Source organism: Populus trichocarpa, chromosome 10, assembly GCF_000002775.5.
Source record: "Populus trichocarpa isolate Nisqually-1 chromosome 10, P.trichocarpa_v4.1, whole genome shotgun sequence".
In the NCBI taxonomy this organism is placed as follows: Eukaryota; Viridiplantae; Streptophyta; class Magnoliopsida; order Malpighiales; family Salicaceae; genus Populus; species Populus trichocarpa.
The window spans coordinates 188,318-213,238 of NC_037294.2; the positions used below are offsets into that span (position 1 = coordinate 188,318).

The following is a 24,921-nucleotide window of genomic DNA, read 5'->3' on the forward strand; positions in this document are numbered from 1 at the left end:
GTCAAGATGAACAGATTAAAAAAGAAGAAGAAGAAGAAGAAGCAAATATCATATCTTTCCTTGCACATTGGTTAGGGGAATTCATAAGTTTTTCTTCTTTTGTCGTTTCAAATCTGAATGGCTTGAAAACAGGGAGGTTTTGTGGTGGTGTTAGTCAACGAAACAGACTGGACACCATACTTGCAATCTACAATGGTCTTTTGTATGACCAAAATAACCTTGTTTTACGAGGTTGATTCTAGTTAGGCTCAATTCGCTTGTTTTTTGCGCTGCTGCGGTGGGTGATGTTTTGCTTCCATGGTGGATTTATTAAGAACATGCCGTTGTATTTTTATCCTGAAACAGTAATGAAAGTACTTTTTTTTTTTAAGAAAGGAGAAGGAAATGCTGGTTTAGGGGTGAAAAATGGAAGGAAGAATCAGGTAGGGTAGTCCCCACAAGACAACTCATAAAGTTTTTGCAGATTTGTCAGAATTTCAATAGTGCCTACTAAACTATTATTATTAATCAGCATGATTGCTTGCTGTTATAATGAAATCTCCTGTCCCTCTGCCTCTGATATGGAAGGTGTGAGGGAATAATCACGGTGGTATGGACGGGGGAGCTGCTAAGGGTAGATGACTGAAAGGGAAAGCAAACGCACAATGCCCACATTGATTTTGTGCCATTTTATGATCCCGGCCCCTTGCACATTTATTTATTTAACTCTTGCAGATTTGTCAGAGATATCCTAAGATATCATCATTTGGCAACATGGATTGCACCTGAATAGAAATGCTAAACTCCAAAAATTAATAATATTTACGGTGGAAAATCAATGGTATTAATTATTTATCTACCCCAGAAGAGGAGCAAGTGGTGGTGATCAATATTTGGATTCATCAACGTTGATTAAGCTAGCTGCATGCTGATGAGATGGGTCCAGGTTGAATTACCGCGTGGAAGCCAGATCCTAAATTAAGCCCTATAGGTAGCTCCTCCTCGGGTTGCTTCACATGCATGTGAATTACTTGTTGTTTTCTAGTATTATTAATTAATTACCAATACAAGAATACTAGCGTGGCACGTTCATTTTTAAAACAAAAGAAGAGGACTTATTTGCTTTAATTTGGACGCAGAATCCATTCCCCAGCAGGCCCCGCCAAAAAGGAAAAAAATGGAGCAAGGATTAGAGCTAGCTTTGCGTTATATTATTTGTCGTAAACCCTACTTTAAAGGTTAAAAGTTAGATTGATTAAGGAGAAGAAAGATTGATCACTAAAATATATATGTGGTGCGTGAGGATTCGAATCCTATGACTAGCTAGATCTTCTCGATGGGGGTAAAACTGACATGGACTACTGATAGATCATCAAATTAAAACCAGATCGATATTGATCTTGTGTTTCTAATTGCCAGCTTGCTAATTGTAAGTCTTGACTTTGGATGCTTTCCGAGATGGATCACAGTATACCAAAATCAACATCTCTAGAAAGAGAATGAAGATGTGCCTAGCTCCTCGGTCGTCGGTCGCTCCAAGATGGAGAAAATATTAAAAGCTGTGTTCTTGCTGTTAATATACATTAATGTCGTCATACTTGGGTGCTGCTGGGTGCATTATTCCAAGTTTGAAAATGACATGTAACATCTTGCCACTAAAAATCAAGATTTTAATTGCAATATATATATATATACATGTATGTATTGTGATCACCAGCATTTAATGACCTTCTGCAGATTAATTGGTTCCATTTTCTCTCTCTCTCTCTCTCTCTCTATATATATATATATAAAACAAATGGAATGAAATCTGGAATTAAGCCTTAATTGTTAGTAGCAATATATATATATATATGAACAAAGACTTATAAAAACAAGAGTGCTGCATGCAAAGCATTGTCTTGTGTTGTAGTAACAGTACTATATAAAGAAACCTCGTCCGCCTCAACCCACTGCAGATATATAGATTCCTCCATGTCGACCCAATTAATCAAGTGATCATCCTAGCTAGCTAGCTAGCTAGCTAGGTCAAATGTGAGAGTAAATGGGACCCAAATTAACTCTAAGCGATTCCAAATAAAATAACCCAGGGGGGTTCTCATGCACGCACTAGACACGGTCAGCAATTCGCAACTTGTCTCTCAAACAACATAGGCTTGAACCGGATAATTACGAGCCACCAGCATAGATTTGCTTCCAAGTATCTTACGGAACAAAAACAATAACAATAACAAAACAAGAATCTCTTGACGTTGAATTCTCCAGCGCTTACAAGCCAATGGTTTGCTTTAAATCGATCATATATATATAGGACATAATTTTCATCTTTCTTGGCTGGTTTATATATATGGTAGTTGGCTAGCTAGCCCTATTATTATTATTATACAGAGAAGAATTAATGTTCTTATGATGCTGGTGTGCTACGTACACTACAACTTTTATGATCATATATAGCTAATTAATGCATTTGTGTAAGGTTTTATATATTCTGCAGTACCTAGCTCTAACCATTAATGTCATAAGGGTGGTTGAAACTAACATTATATATATATATATATATATATATATATGTCAAATGTTTCATTCGTAGCTTAGGCAGCGGTTAGGTGGTTGCATCAAGGTGTCTCGATCATGTATTGATCAGCTCTCCCAACACAAACGACAACATGTATCGTATACACGCACCTTGCTGATTAATTTAGGGCTAGAGAGATCAACATTTTGGAGGCGCAGATCAGTGTATGGTGGAGACAGGAATAATATTGGTATGAGAAACTTAAGGCCCAAGATTCAATATATATTCAATGTTGTCCATTCGCTCGTGTTCATGACCTGTGAAAAAAAATAAATCAGTGCCTTTGAAGCATGGCTAAAGATGTGATGTGATGTCTTCCCAGCTTGAAACTTGATGCCTGCATGATCCATCCAATCGATCGCCCTATAAAAATAAGTATACGAGGCAAGTGTCACGTGAATATTAATTCATAAATTTTATCTATAATTAGATGCATGATGAATAAATTAAGTAAAAGTATTGCCTAATCCAATCCAAAAATACATTAGATATATATATAGGTAAATTATTTACACACTCTTTTTATTGAATATACATATATTGACATATTTGAAATATATATTAATACATGCACATATACTCCATATATATTTAATAATTAATAGTATGTAAATAATTAATGGGTATTGAAAATCCGATAATTCAGACTCAAATATCTCCTTTTTTTATCAATATAAATACTAATTTCGATTTTGATTTCAGCTGTAAATATATAAACGTACTAAAAAAAAATCCATCCATGTTTATTTATTGCCATTCATAGGCAAGAAAGCTCCTTCTTTTCTTGGTCATGTAAATATAAATACCTTGTGTTGGAGACGGTTTAAATCCGAAAACGAAATGAAGCCTGCTGGCCCATTGTGATCTAAAACCGAGGCGTTGGATCAAAGTCAACTTTAAGGACCTAGGCACTGACAAGATGCTAAATGTGTGCGTGCTATACACGCTAGATAGATGTCAAGAATTTCTTTTTCCTTTTCCTTTTCTTTTTCTTTTTTACTAGCATTCTCTCTAGCCACTGTGTCCCACACGCTAGAGATTTGGTGGATATTTCAGGATAGAAAAGAAAAGATTAATACGCAGTTTGATTGCGTGGTTGCTTCTGCGTTTGAAGCAACCACAGCAAACATTGTTCCACTAAAAATGCAATTTAATTTTAATAGGTTCTATTTAATTTCATGTTTTTGGACGTGAATTTTACAAAGTAGATAATAGCTGCTTTGCAAAATTCTGTGTTTACATGCACAGTGCAATTCACTTGCACTGTGCGCGCAAACAGTGCAAATCACTTGCACTGTTGCGTGAACAGTGCAAGTGAATTGCACTGTGCACGCAAACAGTGCAAGTGAATTGCACTGTTCAGTGTGTTTAGTTTTTGTATTTTAAAAAAAAAAAACTAGTTTAGAATGAATTAAATTTACTCGTATTGTCATGTAAATAATATTTTTTTTTCCCGAAAAACTAGTGTAGAGTGAATTAAATTCACTTGCACTGTAATATCAAATCAATTTTATTCCTGATAATATTTTATCTAATTTTATTACACGCTCAAAAAATAATAGAAACTGTAATTCTTGTCGAATGAATTTTGTACGTAATGGAATTGTAGATGGTTTAATAACATAATAAAAAATATTTTATATAAAGTATTATTTATTTCATGAAGTAATAACAATAGTTAAATCTACAACATTTAAATTAAAAACCATCAATTTTAATATATATATATATTTTAAAATTATTTTATAACTTTAATTTTAAAAGCATTCTTAACCAAACACATTAAATTACTTTTTATTCAACCTCAATTTCAACCACAGTTTTAACCAAACACTTATTTTTTCAAACCAACCTCAATTAAAAGTATTTTTTATAAAACAACTTTTTTCAAACCACAACCACAACAGCTACCGCAATATCAAACACACTCTAAAACACATACAAACGTGTTTCATTAAATAGATAAAAATAAAAACATTAAAATAAATTTATGTGTGAAGTAATTTAAAATAAGTTTTTATATTTTAAAAATAAAGAGTGTATACAGGATATATCTCATAAGATAATATTTATTATTTTTTATTCCTAAAAATATTCACGTAAAAAACTCTTAATTAAAAAATTATTGAACTAATATGTTAATGTAATTATTATTATTATTATTATTATTATAATTCCTAAGATAAGGATTAAGATTCGGGTAGGAGGGTCAATCCAATTTATTTTAAAAAAAATCAAAGTAATATTATTTTAAATAAAAAAATTTAACAGATTTTTTACCTGAGTTTTTACTAGGATAAGAAAAACATGTTTCTCGTATATTTTATGTCTTGAAAGTACAAAGTTTTACTTCAAAACTATCCTAAATATTAATTTATTTTATTTCTTTATCCTCATTTTTTCAACCACGCACGTTTTTATGCTTGATGTCAAAATACGCACGCTGCCTGAGTGCTAGAACAAATTAGAAAAGAAGGAAGGAAACTCTAACTTATATTTCTCTACGATCTTTCAAGATCTGGCTCTCCAGACAACCTTTGTACTTGGTTAACTCTCCATCAGGTTCTTGCCTTTTTTTTATTCGTAACTCCTTGACCATTTTTTTTTATCTCTTTTATATATATATACACGAGATTACTTGCCCGCGCACTGCCGCGGGCTTATAAAACAAATACACTTGATAGTGTTATAATTGTGAACCAGCGCTAAATAAGTAATAGAAATTAAAGGTATGATGGAGCAAATATTTCATGACGGAAAAAGAAGTTGTGCTGGTGATCAAAAACTTAGAGACTAAATAAAATGATTTGTAGCAATCTACAGTGTTTTGTGAGGAAAGATACAGTGATTTCGCCACATGATTTAGCTTTTGAGTTAATAAAAAGCAAAAAAAAAAAATACAAAGCTAAATTCTCTACCAACTTAATATTAAAAAAAAACCAACAAAGATAATTTTGGAAGGAAAAAAACCCATGAGAAAAGATGTTGCAGTAATTGACAATGTTTTGTGAGGAAAATTACAGCGTTTTTCCCAATAAAATAAACTAAAAAACTATTTAGAGAAATATTATAGCAATCTACAGTGTTTTGTGATAAAAACTACAACGCTTTTCTCATATGATTTAACTTTATTGTAATTATAATTCTTAATCAACTCAATATTAAAAAAAAATCAACAAAGATAATTTTGGAAAAAATCATAAAAAAATCACATGGAAAAACACTACAACAATTCACAGTGTTTTAAATAAAAAAAATAACAAAGCTAAATTCTTAATCGGCTCAATATTAAAAAAAAATCAACATAGATAATTTTAGGAAAAAAAAAACAAACACCAAAAAAAGGGGAAAAAATCATGTTAGAAACACTGTAGCAATTCACAGTGTTTTGTGATGAAAGCTACAGTGCTTCCCCACATGATTTAGCCTTATTTGTAATGACTTGTAATTGTAATTCACAAACAACTCAATATCAAAAAAATAAAATTGAAAAAGATAATTTGAAAAAAATTATAACAAAAAAAACTATGCGGAGAGACACTATAGCAATCCACAATGTTTTATGAGCAAAGCTACAATACTTTCCCCACATGATTAAGCTTTATTACAAAGTTAAATTTTAACCAACTCAATATTTAAAAAAATAAAATCGACGAAAATGATTTTGGAAAAAAATATTACAAAAAAAGAAAACACAAAAGAAACTGGAAAAAAACTATGTGAGGAAAAACTGTATCAATCCATAGTGTTTTTTGAGGAAAAACTTGTATTTACTTGTAATTACAATTCTTAACCAGCTTAATATTTAAAAAATAAAATTGACAAAGATAATTTTAGGGAAAAACATAACGAAAACAGAAAAAAACCATGTGGGAAAAAACACTGTAGCAACCAACAGTAATTTTCGAGGAAAGTTAAAGTGTTTTCCTCACATATTGTAACTGTAATTTTTAACCAGCTCAATATTAAAAAATAAAATAAAAAAAGATAATTTTAGAGAAAATCATAAAAAAAATCATGCAGAGAAACACTGTAGCAATAAACAATGTTTTAAAAAAAAATTACAAAACTAAATTCTCAATCAGCTTCATATTAAAAAAAAATCAAAAAATATAATTTTTTAAAATAAAGAAATAAAATAGAAAAACTATGTGGAAAAACATCGCAACAATCCACAGTATTTTCAAGAAAAAAATTACAAAGCAAAAATTTTAACCAGGTCAATATTTAAAAAGTAAAATCAACAAAAATAATTTTGAAAAAAACAAAAGAAAAAATAAATGAAAAAAAAATTAGGAAAGTTGAAAAAAAAAAGTAATTTTGAAAAAAAAAAATTTGAAAAAAAAACAAAAAAAAAGGGAAAAGTAAAAGGGAAAAGTTAAAAAAAAAAAGAAGTGGGGAAAAATCACTGTGGATTACTGTTGTAATCCACAGTGAAATGTGTGTGGGGGAACAGTGATTCCCCCCACACAGTTTAGTATATGTGTTAATGTTAATATATATATATATATATATATATGGCTCTTTTTTCTCTTCCTCTGTGTAGTCACTTTTGTACCATAACATCTCTTATTCAACAACTTGTTAATTTGCACTTGGCCTCCATGTAAAGTTCTAATTCTTTTATTGGGTCTATTCATCTTGCACCTTTTGTTTCTCTCTCTTTATAGATGTCACTCGTTCATCCATCCATTATTGAGATTTATCCCTTATTTCCACATATTTTCTTTAGTATTTTAAATGCCTCTTTTAAACTATTATATTAATATTATGCAAGAGATGTCTATTATTCATTAATATTGTGTAAAAAATATATATCTCTCATTAATAATATCAGGAGAAAATGACACTTCAACTCTTTCATTCAAGCAATATGACAAAGTTCATGAGATATGCATATCACTTAGATAAAGGGTTCACAACTTCTATTCTTTAAGTATTCGTATTTTAATTCTCATAACATTTATCATACAAAACACAATAACAAATATTTTTGTTCTTAGAATTTTAAATTCATTCTCTTATTTATTGTAATACCTTACTAGAAATTACTGATTTCATCATTTGAGGGTACCTAAACCCGACCAAAAAAAAATTGTTTTGTAGGAATTAAATTTTCTATCACCAACCATTAATTTCATAAACTTTGATTACTCGTTGGTCAAACACCAAAAAACATCATTCATAAATATATTAGATTTTGAAACATCATCACTAATAAAATCCTTGTTGTGCTTGCAGTTTACAATATATTGTCATTTCTATCTTTGGTAAAAAAAAAAAAGAAGAGAAAGAGCGGTGAAAAATCAAGTTCAGAAGTTAGAAGATTGATTCCAGTGCAATCAAACATTTTATTTTTTTATTTTTTTATTAACATGGGTATTCGGACCAGCTTGTACGCACCTTAACTAATCTCACGGGCCCTGAAGTTAACGACCGTGTAAGCCTCTAGTGACCCTGAGGTTTGTAAGACTCGAACTAGTGATCTCTAAAAAGCAGACCTAGAATTTGACCGGTTAATCTACCACCCTTATTGTTATCATTTATGTATTATTCTTTGCTTGTAAGGTGGAGTCTCGTATCATTAATTTATTACCCTAGAAATCTACCAAAGAAACAAAAAGATTCGAGAGAATTTTTCATGTTTGGCTGTGATTTTAATTAGTAGATAGATAGATAACGAAAAGGGCAAAGAGAAAGGGAGCGCATGGTTTGTGTTTGTTCAATGCCAATTCATGGATATGGCTCCTCGGTAGAATTTAAAACCAGCAGGAAAGAAAATGGGTTCCCAGTCAAAATGATTAAACAATGAATAATTGTAAAATTTGATTTTTATAACCAATCTAGTCTAGTTCCTTTCAAATTTGATGAAATTTTTATCTTTATTTTATTTTATATTTATATATATATTCAATTCAATTATTCAATTCCTGGGTTTTTTTTAGAAGAAGAAGAGGGGGGGGGGGGGCTAGTTTCGGGTAGTTGATATGTTAATTGAGATTAAGTTTATTATTTTTAATAATCTTAAGATTATATCTTCTATATGTGTATTCAGAACAATTTAATAAACTATTTTAAATGCTGACATCAAGATTTGGAAAGCAATATTCCTATTTATTTAGCGACAGTACACATAAGACATGTTAATATAAATAAATAAATAAAGGGATATTTTAAACTGTAACAATTTATGAGGCTAACCACCACAGGTCATAATCAGAAAGAAAGGAACGCACCCAATAATCCAAGATTAGAAAAAACTCGCTAAGCCCCTCCCCCCTTTTGTTTTTTCGAATAACATGGACAACGCTACAAATAAAATAACTGGAAAAATCTCAAATAGATCAATGAATTATTAGGATATTTTCAATTTTGCAACTAATTATCATTATTATTATTATTTTATCAATTTCTCCATTTCTCAATCAATGATTGCTTATATCCAAACTCAAAATAATAACCGAGTCTAATTCAACCCGAATACAAGCAGGCATGGATTTTTAATACACGAACCCACTTGATCAAGTTTCGAGTACCCATCTAGCATTCATAACCCGACCTAAACCCGAGACTAAATGCTATAATTCACAACAATTTAGAACATAATCAACTTGATAAACTTATAATTCTTTTAGATTTTAAGGTTTATTAATTTATTTTAAATTGGATTCGAGCAGATTAATAACTCGAAATTTTAAATTTTTGCTTCCAAGTTTAACTCGAACTAGAATGAAACCTGATTAGATCTAAAAATTTCTTATTATCCATTTGAGTCAATATGTGTTTGGTGAAATTCTCATCCCTAAATTTAATGGAAATGCTATTTCCTATATTAAAAAAATGGATGGTAAAATTGATACGAAAACTAGTTTGGGGGCAAACCTGAGTCTATCTACATAATTAAGGGGTATCTTTAGGACTGTCCTTCATAATTTATAACCACAACAGGTCAACCACCCTTGATTTCTCTCTGTTTTTCTCTACAGCTTGCTTAACGCTTACATCAATCACCCTAATTAATTTCGAAACCAAGAAAACCTGTGCTGCGCATTCATTTCTTTTCATTCATCCATGCCAGCGAGTAGTAGTGGACTAGTGAGTGAGTAGCAGTGACTCGGTAGTACTCGCACCTGACTCATTCATTCATTACCATTCCCACTCCCCTCCCTCCTCCTCCTCGTTTCGTCTTTTCAACGATTTCAACGTGAAACAAACGAAATTTGGATTCAACAGATAGATCGGATCGATCGATCGAGCTCCACTCTCTCGAACCGAGACGAGTCATTTGGTAAATAATTCGAGATATACTTTGTTAGATTTGGATCTCTCCTTCTCTACATTTTTATTATTGTTTTTGGTGATTTAGGGTTTGGCTGTTGATTTTTCTATATCACCTGTCATTAACTTAAATTTAATTCGATGACGTCGCAGCTGGATTTAGATAATGTGGAGGAGAGCAGATAATTAGTGGTGATGGTAATGCAGTAGTATATAGTGTTATTGTTAGATTTTTGTTGCTGCTTTATTAAGGAAGAACAAAAGGGGCAAGGATGATGATGGTGAATAAGCCGCTTGTATTGACTTATCTCTACCTTTTGATCTACGTTTTGCTTTCGTCTGGAGTCATTCTGTACAACAAGGTAAATACTCTTAACACAAGCATCACTATCTATCATGGATAGCCATTCGCCTGCATACTCGTTTAGGTTACTCCAGCATCCACTGTTTTCTTCTAATTTTCCGTAGCATTTGCCTGCCTTCTACAAACTTTCCATTGTGAATTAAACCCCAATTCCCAACTGAGTCATTCAATTCATCCACCAGAGTGTAAGCTCTGAAACTGTGCGTATTTTAAGCAAGTCCCGGAATTAGTCATGTACTTGCAGAGGCGACCTACTTTTGGTTCTCTCTGAACAGAGATGGCAAATAAATCCTGATTTCGAAATATTTACATGTTTATGGAGTTGTTTGTGCCATTTTCGTTTATGCATCATTGTGGTTTTTGTGCTTTACTTGAAACTTAAGTTGTAATTTATCTGTTTTTCTTTTGAAGTGAACGATTGATTGAAGTATGACTCAATGAATTTTGTTGCAGTGGGTGCTCTCACCAAAATATTTCAACTTTCCATTTCCCATAACACTTACGATGATTCATATGGGGTTTTCAGGAGCTGTAGCCTTTTTCCTTATTCGTGTATTTAAGGTACAACTTCCTACATAATCTAATTTTGTGCTTTTGGAAATCAGTCAGCTGCTATGGGAGTCACAGAACAGTCAATTAATTCATGGGTGACATGGTTCTAATTTATGGGAATGAATAGTAGTTTATTCTGCGTGGTTGAACAGAAGATTGCGCATGTACCTCTTGTTTGCCTTTACAAATTATGATTTGTCTATCTTTGAATGTTATGGAGTCTTTAAAGCAACGTATTGGACTTGTCTTTGGAAAATGTGATGAATATTAGTGCTAGAGTTTCTTAATAACCAAATGAGATGTGAAATCAATGATAAAGTGCATTATATTAATACATATTATCTACTAGCCTACTTATTTCAATATGACTGGAAAAAAGAGGTGAAACTTCTCATTTTTGTCCTCATCATTCTCATTGAATCACTTGCTAGGTCCTTTATACGTCGAACCTTTTTTTCCAAAGGAAAAACTAGAATAGTCTGTGGATTAGGTTTATTCTGGTGTATGCTTGTATCCATTTAGCCATACATTCAGCATGTGTGTGGAGTTTCACTTATTGTGTTTTGAGCTATTTCTCTGTAACCTATGTTGCAAATGTATGGTCACATTGTTTCTGCAAAAATGCTCGAACACACACCAGATCTCCTAAAAAAAAATGTTATCGAAAGCTCTGGACCTCTGCAACATAACTACATTGCTTCCTTTCGGTCTCTTTGAGCTCTGGAAGTAATATTATTCCTCTTTTCTGGCTGTGCAGGTTGTGTCTCCAGTCAAAATGACTTTGGAAATGTAAGTGATATAACTTATTTTTAAACGGTTATGATTTTTTTTTATTGCTTTATTTTCATCTGCTGTCCATCCAAATTCTCTTTTCTGATTTTTTTCTCCCCGCAGATACATAACCTGTGTTGTGCCAATAAGTGCCTTCTTTGCAGCAAGTCTTTGGTAAGAACTTAAACATAGCAAGATTATTCTAATGAGAAATGAGTGAATTTGGCTCATAGATACTGTATAACAATGGTATGTAATTTGAGAAATGCCAGGTGTGTTGTATATACTTTCTTATGCTAGCCTTTGGAAAAAGAAGTTCCTCAAATTTTTCATGTTGTCATCAGACCTGGTTCTCTGCTGGAATACCCACTAAGATTTATCATATGTTAATTAGGCAAAGTATGGTTTGGCAATATGGCAGGCTCTTGTGCAAGTCTTAGAGCAGTTTTGTGGCTCAAGTGTTTATGCCAATCGCAAATCTCTTGAGCTTAGTCTGTGACTTGTAACCTTTCCAAAGCTTAAGCTGTTTTCCGAGCATAATTGAGGAAGGGGTCTTCCATTGCTTAATTATATTTGTTCTTTGTATTTGGAATCCAAAATTCCTGCTTATATCCTGGCATACAGCTTATTTACCTGGTTGGGCTTTTGAATGGTAGTTTAGCATAATTCAATGTGATGTTTCCTATTGGCAGAAGTTTTATTGTATGAAGCAGGGCTTTCCTTGTGTTTTGTTGTCAGCCACTGTCATTTGCTCACATGTATGCTAACCTAATGGGTTTTATGCCTCATTTAAATGTTAGAACCTGTTCTGTCTATTCAGGGTTACACTCCTTTTTTTACTGGTTGATAACTTTATTCTATTTTTCTGTTCCAGAAAGTAAATGCCTCATGTTTTTTACATGTGTAACAAATTATTCGTTTTGAGACAATTCTGAATTCTTATGATTCATGCTGACTTTTCTGAGGGGATGGGAATTTGCTTACTATTTTTAATTTCATGTCTTAACAGGTTCGGTAACACTGCTTACTTGTACATCTCAGTGGCCTTCATTCAGATGCTCAAAGCCCTAAGTATGTCCATGCACAGTACAAATAATTTTTATTTTTTTCCATTTCTATGACAATAATCTTTTAGCTCAGCTTATATTGCATGGATTTGGAATTTACAGTGCCAGTGGCAACTTTTATCATGGCTGTTATGTGTGGTACTGACAAAGGAAGGTGTGACGTGTTCTCAAACATGTTGCTCGTCAGTGTTGGAGTTGTCATCTCGTCATATGGGGAAATTCATTTTAATGGAGTTGGCACACTTTACCAGGTCACAGGCATCTTTGCAGAAGCTCTTAGGCTGGTTTTAACTCAGGTTCTTTTACAGAAGAAGGGCTTGACTCTAAATCCTATCACCAGCTTATATTACATTGCTCCATGCAGGTACCATATATAAATGCTTCAAAAATTGTTTTTATTTCGAAGAGAATGATGTCATATGATGTTATCATGTTAAACAAGTTTCTTCTTTCTTTCTTGTGTGCATTTTATGCACAACAAGCTTTTTAACATAATTGACAATTTGACATCAACTGTATATCCTGAAATTCCATCTGAAATTACAATTAGGTTTTTGATATGATTCTGATGGGGATTGTAAATCCACCTTTAAGTCTGTTCCCTTGATTGTAAAATTTGTTTAAAAAAACCCTATCATAATGCATAGATATGGTATCTAATGCAAAATTGTGTTGATCTGGCTAGCTGTTATCTCAATTTAGGTTGTGTTTGGTATGAGGTTAAAAATTTGAAGGGGGAATGGGGAATGTTAAGGGGGCAAGATTTAAAGGTGAAATGCTAAGGTTTTAAAAAGTGTTAAGGATGTTTGGGAGTTTGGCATGAGTTGAAAAAATTAGGGGTAAAAGCCAGTCCCAATATAAATAATTTTTTAAAAAATTATATAAAAAAATAATGCTATAATTGTGGTCTAAAATAGGAAGTGGAAGAGAAAAGAATAGATTGTTATTAGATTTAAAAAGGAGAGGGACCCCCCCCCCCCCCCAAAGTTCCTTTACCCCTCCCCTTATAAGGTCCGACATTTAACTTCTTGGGATCAAAGGTTACCCTCCTTGAAATTTTTTACCTCCCCCACGAATTGTGCTAAACACAGGTGAATGGGTTGAAATATTACAAGGGTAACTTTTCACCCCCTTTATCCCCATACCAAACTTGTCCTTACTGTTAACATTGAAATTCCCATCTGGGTACTCCATGCAATGCTCTAGGATATTTTCTATGGTTGGTGATGAAATGTGATTGACTAGTGTATTAGGGCTCAGCTTCTCATGCTGGAATAGTTTTTTGTTTGCAGTTTTGTTTTTCTGTGCGCGCCTTGGTATGTACTGGAGAAGCCTGGGATGGAAGTTTCACAGATTCAGTTCAACTTTTGGATCTTCTTTTCCAATGCTCTCTGTGCCTTAGCCTTGAACTTCTCCATATTCTTGGTAATTGGTAGAACTGGGGCAGTCACCATCAGAGTTGCTGGTGTGCTAAAAGACTGGATACTTATAGCCCTTTCTACTGTTATATTCCCAGAGTCTACAATAACCGGGCTTAATATCATTGGCTATGCAATTGGTATTTCTCTACACATGAATGTGGATGATTTTCATTGTTACTTCTTTTTTTTCTTAAGATTTTGGAAGGTTATTTTAACTGTTTACTGTTGTACTTTGTGCAGCACTTTGTGGTGTTGTCATGTACAACTACTTGAAAGTTAAGGATGTTCGTGCATCTCAACTGCCTGAAAGTATTCCAGATAGAATGACAAAGGTTAATCTTCTTGAGAGCTCTTGATATATGAATTTCTTTTAGAATGCTTTCCTTTGGGTGACTGCCAATATCAGTGGTAAAAAAGTTGGTAAAAGGGAGTTTTGATGCGTGATAAAAAAAAACCCTGTTATTTGAAGATGTATCATAGTTTAGAGATTGATCAATATAATCCGTGTGACTATTTTTTTCCCATCTGTTAGTTTCTTCTGAAAGATATAAGAAATATAGGAAAAATTACTGGCTGGTTAAAAAACAAGGCAAAGTTAACATACTTGTTCTATTAGTGAACCATATGCTAGTGATGTGGATCATCCTTGAATTCTGGAAATGGAAATCTTGATTGGCTGTTGTGCTCTTTCAAATTGCATTATATGCATTCTACCTCTGGCAAACATTGGTAGACAACATACTTTTTAGCCTATTTGTTAGATATTTATTAGGTAACAAGTGAAGCACGTCAATATTTGCCGAGTTAATTTGCTTAACCCTTAAATGAAAGAAACCCTTGATACTATATAAATTAAATCATATCTTGGAATTCATTAATTAACTTATTGGACGTCCCATTAACTGTTTGATCTGTCTAATAATTCAGGTTGTTTCCCTATTGTTTTGTCACAGGATTGGAAATTGGAGAAGAAGTCATCTGATATATTCACACCTAAAAACAGCAGTGATAACACCGGAGGAGGTGGTGGGGGGAATATGAATTCATCCTCGGATACGAATGTCGATGAAGAAGCACCTCTAATTTCATCAAGATTATCACATGTTGGTCGCACGCAGCTTAGCAAGTAGCATTCACAGCCCATATTTTTTTAGCCCGACGCTGATACAGGAGTGTAGTACTTGAAAAGATATGCTTTCTTTTGTTCGTTCTTCTTCTTTTTTTTTTTTTTTTAATTTTTGGGCAATTGAGAAGTGCTCACATTGCTACGCTTGTAGCAGGCAGCATGTTGATTTCTCATAGCTTCTGCAGATGCTTAGCTTGGTGCCCATAGCGTATAGTCAAAACTCTTGATTTGGATACCCTTTTTTTGGAGGGTATGCAATGGGAAAGTAGATTGACAATTATTCATGTTAATGGATGAAATTAAGAGGGATTATTTATGACGTTCGATGTGACTGACAGGTAATATCTAGGGCAAGATCCTCATAACCCATCAATTCCTTTTGCAAGAACAGCTAATGTAGCAGAGCATCTACGGCTTCCAAGTTGTCTTCTACCAGTTCTGTCATGTTGAGACAACAGCTAACTTCTACCCTTTGTGTTTCTGGGTACATGGTTTTCCTACACAGAACTAGAACGCAAATTGCGTTTACATCAAAGAGAGAGCGAGTGCTACATAGGAATTAACAAAATACAGCCAGCATTAAATCCAAACGAAGACTTTTTCCATAAAATAGTATATAGAAAAGGTGAGAAAAGAAGCGCCTCTGGTTCCGATTAATTTTTGTTTAATATTGCACTTCTTTCCTGAACTGATGCTTGGATCCGGCCTCTCTAGACTTGGCAACAGCTTGTGCCATAAACCAGCACCTCCCCAAGAACAGTCTTCAACGTAGCTTCCTTGACACGAGCACCTTGACACATTGCTATTCGAAGATTTCCCACCCTTATCTTTCCATCTCAGCTTCATTCGACACACTATTTCACCGTCATGAACCTAAGTTTAACGAGCTCGCTATTTTGAGTATTTTCAGGTTCTTTTAAAATACACAGGCCCTTCCAGCCTTATTTCATCAAAGTCATTTTGTCTTTATTTGATCAAGTCTTTCTATCTTTATTACCATAAAAAAACACCCTCCCCACTATGACATCTCTTTCAGCATCAATTTCACCAAACAATTTCTTTACTCTGGTTTCATTTATGGTAAAAGCCACTGGTCAAATATTAGAAAAGTATCTATCTCATTAGCGGTTGCTTTACAGAAAATTTCGAGTTTTTCACAGCCCATTTATTAGCCATCTCATCATTGATGTTTTCCCCTAATGCCACCGTGCGATATCCAAGATTTATTCCTCTAGATGTCTTCACAGCTTCCAGCTCTATCTCATTTGCGGGCATAGAAATGCCCTTTTGTCCATGTGGTTTGCAAGCCAAGCCTTCCACACAAACTACAAGCACCGCCATCCCACTTTGTTTAGAGATACCAAGGTAGAGAAACAAGATCCACATGTTGAACTCTCTCTCTCGAAGCGAAAAACCACCATCTCGGACCACCGGATTCTTCTTGGGTGTACCAGATTTTCTAAACCCTAAATCACCATCAACTTGAGTAATACTCTTAAGCTTTCTAAACTGACGAGGCAATTCAATCTTCAAGTCCTCCTTCAAAACCCCTCCATTCAACTTAGTTTTAACAGTAGACGTGTTCCTAATAACCCCAAAAATCTCCACCTCATCTTCTCCCTCATAATTATTGCATCACATGCTTCTCCAAGTAATCACACATCCTCAAAATCATCATCTTTAGTGTAGTCTCCACGACCATTAGCATAGCATATTTCAGGTATAAAAGCAATTTAATCACAAGATTCTGTCATTTAATGACTTGCTTCCCATTCATAACTGCATCTCATAACATTGCCTTGTTTCTTTGGGTTTTGGTGTGACAGTGCAGTTGTCGAGGTATATCATGGATCAGTGGTTTGTTAATTATGGGGTTGATTCTTTATCAAAGACTCAGAATTCAACATTTAAAATAGGCAACAACCCGCTTTTCACATCTGTCACGTCTCGCCCTCCAGCTCTAAAACAATGTAGACACGAAGGGGCTTCTTCCGGTGCACACTATACAAAGATATACTGTTTTTTTTAGTAATTTATATTTTTTTTCTAATCGTAGGGAAGACAACTATCTTTATCTCTTGCAGATCGAAAGAAGAAGAAAGGGGGAAGAGTTGAATTAGGTGCATATGTTTGTTTTTATTTTTTTAAGGTGTTTTTAAAAAATTTAAATTTTTTTTATTTTTTTTAAATTAATATTTTTCGGTGTTTTTAGATATTTTGATGTGCTGATATCAAAAATAATTTTTAAAAAATAATAAAAATATTATTTTGATACATTTTTAAATAAAAATCACTTTAAAAAACAATTTCAACCAGACTCCCAATCAGAGTTGAAATGATTACTAGATTAATTCACTCTTTTTGCTAGTTTGTTATGAGTTGTTGTATAATTGATGAGTTTTAAATTCGAATATGTTTATAACATTGATTAATTTTTTACTTCATGTAATTTATTTTATTTTTTTTAATTAAAATATTAGGTGATTTGATATAAAAAGCTTAAGTGATTGATAGCTTAATTTCTAGTAAATCAAAATGATTAGTAGCTGGTATTTGCAAAAAGTTTTTTTTTATAAAAGTTGAGACTTTTATATGTTTAAGTCAATAATTTTATAAAAAGAAAAAATATAAAAATATTTTAGAAAAATAAGTTTTGAAAATATATATGTTGAAAGTGTTAAAATAAAGAAATTGTGAATTTGAAGTTTGAATAATTTATGTTATATTTATAGTTCACGAGTCTTGTCATTTTGTAAAAAGAAATGGTTGAAATGTAATTTTAACTTAATGATATTTTGAATTATATTATACTCAAAATAACATATATTGAATTAGTATAAAATATTGAGATATTAATATAGAGTCCTGAAAAAATTTCTCTTTCAAAAAAAATCATAGAGTAGAGCTTCTCTTTTAGGATAAGCTTGTGGCGTTGAGCTCCTCCTCCAAAAAGAACGAACCCATAGAGTTGATATAATCGATGTACATTGAATGTTTTTTTTTTTTGAAGGATTTTTCATGCCTATTAAATTTAGGTTTATCAATGATATAATGTGATGTTGGTCTCCTTGGCTAGTGTAGTTAAAACCATATATTTTTTAAAAAAATTAATTTAAAATTAATTTTTTAAAATCATTTTAATGATAAATATTAAAAATAATTTTTAAAAATAAAAAATATTATTTAAATATATTTTTAATAAAAAAATATTTTTAAAAATAATCAATAACATTCTCGCAAACATTCTCGCAAATATCCTCTTACCTAGCGTTGGTTAGGGTAGGATGGGAAGGGTACCCCCAATATTTTCAAATAAATAAATAAATAAATATATTACAGCGCATTTCCACTAATAATTAATTATCGTTCGCTAACAATAACTACAAGCGAAGAATTCCACTAGTTTACCTTTTATGGGGGCTTTAATTAAATCAAAAATTAATCTTAAATATTAGTTTTAAATACCAAATCAATTACCAGACAGCGATTCTGTCCATTTTCCACGCTCTCTCTCTTTTTCCGTTAAACAGAGCTGAGCATGTCTCAATAACCCTAAAAAAAAACCCTAATTTCTCTCTTTTCTTTTCTTCCCTTTTTAATTCAATGTTTGTTTACTAGGGTTTTTGGATTTCGAATTTGAAGAGAAAAAAACTGTGTTTTTATTGTTTTTTTTTCCAACAACAATCAAGAGAGAAATCGAAGCTTCGCCGGAGATTTGACAGGTTTCCGGCCAGCGGCAATAAGAAAAAAGGCAAGAAAAGAATGGCGAGCGAATTGCAGATGAGTCCGCAATTGGAGCAGATCCATGGTGAAATCAAAGACAACTTTCGAGCTCTCTCGTATGCTCTCTCTCTCTGTTAAAATTAAAAAGTTTGCTAATTTGATTGAAAAATCAGTGCTCTTCTTCTTTAGATCCGCAACTGGGCGGGGAGAGTTTGTTTGTTTGTTAGTTTTTCTTTTTGAATTACTGCCTTTTGTTTCTGTTATGTTATTTCGCCTAATTTTCTGTTTCCATATATATGAATTGAGAGAGATATGCTTCTGAGTGAAATTTTCATGTTTTTTATTTGGTTAGACGGGCATTTAATTAGAAAGAGTGGACTTTTAAGAAGAAAAAATAAATCAGTCTTCTTTGTGGAGGTTAGCTACTTGAATATGGCTTCAAGGACTGACTGTTTTCTTGATAAATTGGCATTCAACATATAACAAGTAGCTAAAGCAGAAGCAATTTGAGGTGGTTTTAGCCTTCCACGATACATACCAATCTTGATATTTCATCCAATGAACAGTTATGTAACGCAGTTAAGCTATAAAATGGATTAGTATATTCTTGCAAAGATAACTGTATTATTTCATGAAAATTATTATGGGTTTTGGTTTTTGATCTTCAGTTTCGTTACTAGCAGTCATGTCTGGGGATTTTTTTTTCCTCCCATAACAAGCAGAGTGTCAGCTTAGCTTTGTGAATAATGTATCTATGATCGTTCTTATTTCAAAAAAGGATCAAAATGTTGTTGGATATTTCCTGTCTTCTGAAGGAGCAGTTTGGATGTCTTGACATCTGATGTGTAGTTTATTCCATTCCTCATTTCTATTTCGTGCCTGGGCCTTAAATTCACTAGTTGTAGTTGTGATAGTTCTTTCTTTTGGTCTACATACTGATTTTTATTTTTATCACCCAAAGTTCCCATATTGCACATGTCTTTTTGTTCGTATACATGGATGGGATATGCATGTGACTTCTTCGATCACTCTTCCTGGTATATTGCTAAATGATAGTGGCACTTATGATAATTCTTGCCTTTTTTATTTACAGAAATGGCTTCCAGAGGCTAAACAATATTAAAGATTCTAATAGACAAAGTAAACAGCTGGAGGAACTTACTGGGAGGATGAAGGAGTGTAAACGGTATGTCACATATTGGCCTTCAATTTTTGAAATTCCATACCTGAATTGTAGTGTGGGACTCTTGAACCATTATTTTTCTTGTCAGATGTCATAATCTGATGGAAACAACGTGCAATCTACTTCAAAGATAAATAAAATGTGTATACAATGTGTTTCTACATCTCATTCTGCTATAAAAAAATCTCCATTAGCTTAGCTCTTGAAAATATTGAACCATCTGGTTGGATTACTTTGGCTAGTGTGGACTTAGTTATGGTTCAATGGAGTTAAGTTTGTCTTCAGGACTTGAGAGATTACACATTTTAGTGAAATCAATAGCAGAAGGTTTTTTTATTTCCCTGATGCATACCCTCGCCTTGCTTAAGCAACTTGTTTTGCATGGGTTGCAGGAAGAGTCAGTTCTGGGCTGCTCTCTCTCTCTCTCTCTATATATATATATATATATATATAAAGTAAATAATGGAATCTGAACAGGATTACTTGGTTAAGATGTACTTAGTTCGCTAGCCTAGTTTTTTTTCCTGTAATTTGTTATTTAGAATTCTTAAATTCCAACAATCATCTCAGGTTGATTAAAGAGTTTGACCGTGAAATTAAAGTTGAGGAGAGCAAAAATCCTCCTGAAGTAAATAAGCAACTCAATGATGAGAAGCAATCCATGGTCAGTTCTTTAGACCCCTATATTGCTGATCAAATTGCATGAAATGCTTAATAGGTTATTTTCTTAGTCCCCTTTTTTTTAATCTTTCCGTTCAATTTCCATCTCTTTTTTTGGTGCAGATAAAAGAGCTGAACTCCTATGTCCAACTGAGGAAAACGTAAGTTAATGTATTTGCTTTGTTTTTAGATTTGAGTTTATGGGTGTAGTGGCATTGAGACCATTTTGAGTTCAGTCCTTGTGATATCGATGCCTATTACTTCATTTGGAAAGCAAGTGTCATCCTCAATCAGAATTGTGTCCTTACCACATTGTCGGTTGTAGAATTGAATACATAACATCAAACAGGCATCTTCTTCACTTTAACATATGGGGTACTTTTGAAGTTCTTGCTCCTGACCCTGCATGGTGGGTCTGCAGGTATATGAATAGCCTTGATAACAAAAGAGTTGAACTCTTTGACATGGGAGCTGGAGCAAGTGAACCTATGGCTGAAGAAAATGTTCGAATGGCATCAGGTGAGATCTTATTTCATTTCATAACATCTGGAACTTTGTGGGATATGTTTAGTTTGCACAGAAAAACTACCACTACGTGATGATTGTTTGAACACATGCTCTCTTAATCATATGGTTGATCCTCAAATGAGATTATTCCACTTGAGGACAATATTAGTATCAGACGTGATTGCCACTGGGAATTTCAGTATTTGCAAGAGAGTTTTTACACCATTCTTTTGGGCATGGGAACAATGCCCTCTTAATCATATGGTTAATCCTCTAATGAGATTATTCCTCTTGAGCACAATATTAGTGTCAGATGTGACTGTAACTGGGAATTTCAGTTTCTGAAGAGATTTTTTACACCATTCTTTTGGCCATGAGAGTAAAAGGAGAAAAAGAAACTCATCAGTAGTCTCTTAGTTGCAGATTTTCAGAACTAGATTTGGCCTGATTTTTTATGAACAATGAATTGATTTCTCAAACTTCACATGCATATTGTCACTCAAAATCTATTTGACAATATGTAACCCATGTATTCATGTATATGTATCCATATATTTTTCCAGATTTTACTATTTATACTTTTTATTGGCCTCATTGTTTAATTTATATTCCTGTTTTCTAGCTATGTCAAATCAAGAACTTGTTGATGCTGGGATGAAGACAATGAATGAGACTGATCAGGCCATTGAACGCTCTAAACAGGTAAATGAGCTTTGTGAATCATGTTCCACTTTTCTGTATTTGTAACATCAGGATTTTCTCTTTAGGTTGTTGAACAAACAATTGAAGTGGGAACTCAAACTGCTGGTACCTTAAAAGGCCAAGTAAGCATGATCCACTAACCTGTCCGAGTTTACTTATTTGCCTTCATTTCCTCCATCAATAGTTTGATGTTCTTATTCCTGTCAAGGCTTTAGTTGATTTCAGTTGGGCTTGAGGTCTAGTTGAGTTGAATTTTATAAGTAGGGTATACTATGTACTGATTCAAAATTGGGCAGACTGAACAAATGGGACGCATTGTTAATGAGCTGGATACTATTCAGTTCTCTATTAAGAAGGCCTCACAGCTAGTGAAGGAGATTGGGAGGCAGGTTAGTTGATGTTCTGTTCTCTCTATGCTACCTCAATTCCCTTTGGTTTTTTGGGTTCATGTACTAAATCTTTTTTCTTTTCTAGGTTGCTACTGATAAGTGCATAATGCTATTTCTACTTCTTATTGTCTGCGGTGTAATAGCCATAATCATTGTGAAGGTACTCTCTTCAGCTCATTCTTTTATAGCGTTTACTTTGTCACTTAATGAATGAAATTGTAAGAGTTAGTAAACTGCATGGAATTGAATGATGAAGGGAGAAGTAAGAAGAAACTGAATGGCACATCGAAGGCGCAATCTTTTGTAAAAGTTTAGCAGATATCATATTATTCAAACAAATTGTATGACTTTCAATCAGACAATAGAGGTTTCGAGTTCTGTGGTATTCTTCTCAAGAAACTTCATTAATGGTGATGAAATGTTGGTTCATTCTTTCAAGCACCACTTTTACAGTTAGACAAAACCATTCAATATGGATGATACTGTTTGTACCATTGCACATGTGGTCATGCTCCAGTGCTTATATATATATATATATATATACATATACATATTTTACTTTCAAATTGCCATGTAGAAACTCAGCATCAGCAACACATTCCTTTATCTAATTTGCATTATGTAATTTTTCAGATTGTCAACCCTAGCAACAAAGATATCAGGGACATTCCTGGACTGGCTCCACCAGCCCCCTCAAGGAGGCTGTTATAAGTAGGGGATCCATAACATTTTGAGCAGATTCATCATCTCAGACAAAATGATGTTTCCCACCTTGTTTTATGGGTTTATGTTTGAGTGACAAGAGGGAGTGGTGGGAAGAATTCTGTTTGCGGCATTTGTTGGGGTTTTCCTTGTTTTTTTCATCCTTTCAATTTATTCCTTACCTGAGATGTGCATATCCTGTATGATTATGTATGTAAATCCCCCATGAGAGCTTTCTCCATTAATTTGAATATTGTGCTATCGTTCTTTGTGTAAACGTTTCTGACTGTTGCAGATGTAAGAGGAAAAGGAGGGCAAAAAAGGAGTAACAATATCCTCTGCTGGGAAATGTGAAATCCATAGATGCATGTGTTATATTCTGGAGATGTTGCTCTTTTTTTTTTCTTTTTCTATATATTTTCATTAGTGATTGAAGGCTTTGTGTTAAATAAATTTGAACTTTTTCTGTGTTATGCACAGTAAAGTACCCTTGATATCTTCATTGTTGGATCAGAAATTCAAACTTGAAAGGAATTTTTCTGTGCTATTGAAATTCAAAATGGGAAAACCCTAATTAGTCATCTGCTGAGTGAATTTTTTTTTTATAAAAATAATCATCATATAGGACAAATAAATAGTTGAAATCCTAAAGGGAAAACATCAAAACTGCCTCCCGTTTGATATTAATCTATCATATTTTTAGAAATTTTGACATGGGAATTTTTATTCACTTTTACGTGTTTTTTGTTATCTATAAATTTTATTTTCAAATTTTACACACTCACGCACACGCGCCCACCTATATATATATATATAGACATACACACTAGTTTATTTGTCTGTATTTCTCCGCAAGCCGAACTATTTTTTAAAAAACATAAAAAAAACTATTAAGAGTACTTGGATTCTTTTTGTAATGCTATTAAACCCGAACAAAAAGATAAATCTTTGAAATTTTTAAATTTTTAAATCTTTCAATTAAACTATATAAAAGTTAATTCAATGTAAATTAGTTTGTCTAATAGGTTTAAAGAAAACTTGGATGATTTTTTTTATTTTAAAAAATAAATATTGAATGATATAATTTAAAAAAAATAAAATAAAATAAAAAAAGACGTCGAGCTAAGTAAACTTTTCAAATCAGTAATTCGGGTTATTAAATCGGAAATACCATACATGAAAATCCAAGAAATCTAATATCGAATAATGAATTATTATTATTATTATTATAACTATTATTATTCTCGTCGTTATTATTATCATTATTATTACTATTACTATCATTAAAGCTATCATCATTATTACTATCATTATTATTACTAGTATTATTATCATGATTCTTATCACTATTATTATTATTATCACTATTAATACTATTGTTATAATAATTATTATTACTAATACTACCATTAATATTACCATTAATATTATCATTATTTTTTTCTTATAACTATTATCATTATTATTAATAATGTTGTAATCACTACTACTATTATTATAAAAAGCTGTTATTATTATTATTATTATTAGCCTTCTTAGCATTATTACTATCCATTATCATCACTATTAACATTACTACTATAACTATTATTATTGTTGTTGTTGTTGTTATTAACTTTAATATCATTAATATTTTAATTAATGTTAATATTATTATCATAATTATTACTCTTATTATCATTAACATAATTATAGATATTATAACCACTACAATCATTATAATAAATTATTATTATTATTATTATTATTATTATTACTACCACCACCACTAGTACTACTATCATCACCACTATTACTATATTAATAAACTATTATTATCACCGTTATTATAACAATTAGTAGTATTATCATTATCATTAATACAATCCTATTAATATTATTATTTATTACCATCACTATTACCATTACTATTAATAGTATTA

At 32.4% G+C, this 24,921-nt stretch overlaps 2 protein-coding genes across 2 annotated transcripts; both read left to right on the top strand.

Moving 5' to 3' along the window:
- Nucleotides 1-9,495: 9,495 nt before the first annotated feature.
- On the top strand, nucleotides 9,496-15,452 carry LOC7477197 (probable sugar phosphate/phosphate translocator At3g17430). The gene is made up of 10 exons (XM_002314292.3): nucleotides 9,496-9,842; nucleotides 9,986-10,194; nucleotides 10,650-10,757; nucleotides 11,506-11,537; nucleotides 11,643-11,693; nucleotides 12,529-12,590; nucleotides 12,689-12,950; nucleotides 13,879-14,144; nucleotides 14,248-14,339; nucleotides 14,961-15,452. Exons 2-10 carry the CDS (start codon nucleotides 10,105-10,107, stop codon nucleotides 15,135-15,137), a joined length of 1,140 nt encoding a protein of 379 aa, XP_002314328.1. The 5' UTR covers nucleotides 9,496-9,842; nucleotides 9,986-10,104; the 3' UTR covers nucleotides 15,138-15,452.
- A 3,075-nt stretch (nucleotides 15,453-18,527) lies between these two features.
- LOC7477198 (novel plant SNARE 13) lies at nucleotides 18,528-23,383 on the top strand. Its single transcript, XM_002314293.4, has 10 exons — nucleotides 18,528-18,972; nucleotides 19,950-20,042; nucleotides 20,610-20,703; nucleotides 20,823-20,860; nucleotides 21,121-21,218; nucleotides 21,829-21,908; nucleotides 21,974-22,030; nucleotides 22,205-22,297; nucleotides 22,383-22,457; nucleotides 22,931-23,383. The coding sequence occupies exons 1-10, from the start codon at nucleotides 18,896-18,898 to the stop codon at nucleotides 23,006-23,008; spliced, it is 783 nt and encodes a 260-aa protein (XP_002314329.1). The 5' UTR covers nucleotides 18,528-18,895; the 3' UTR covers nucleotides 23,009-23,383.
- Nucleotides 23,384-24,921: the final 1,538 nt, after the last annotated feature.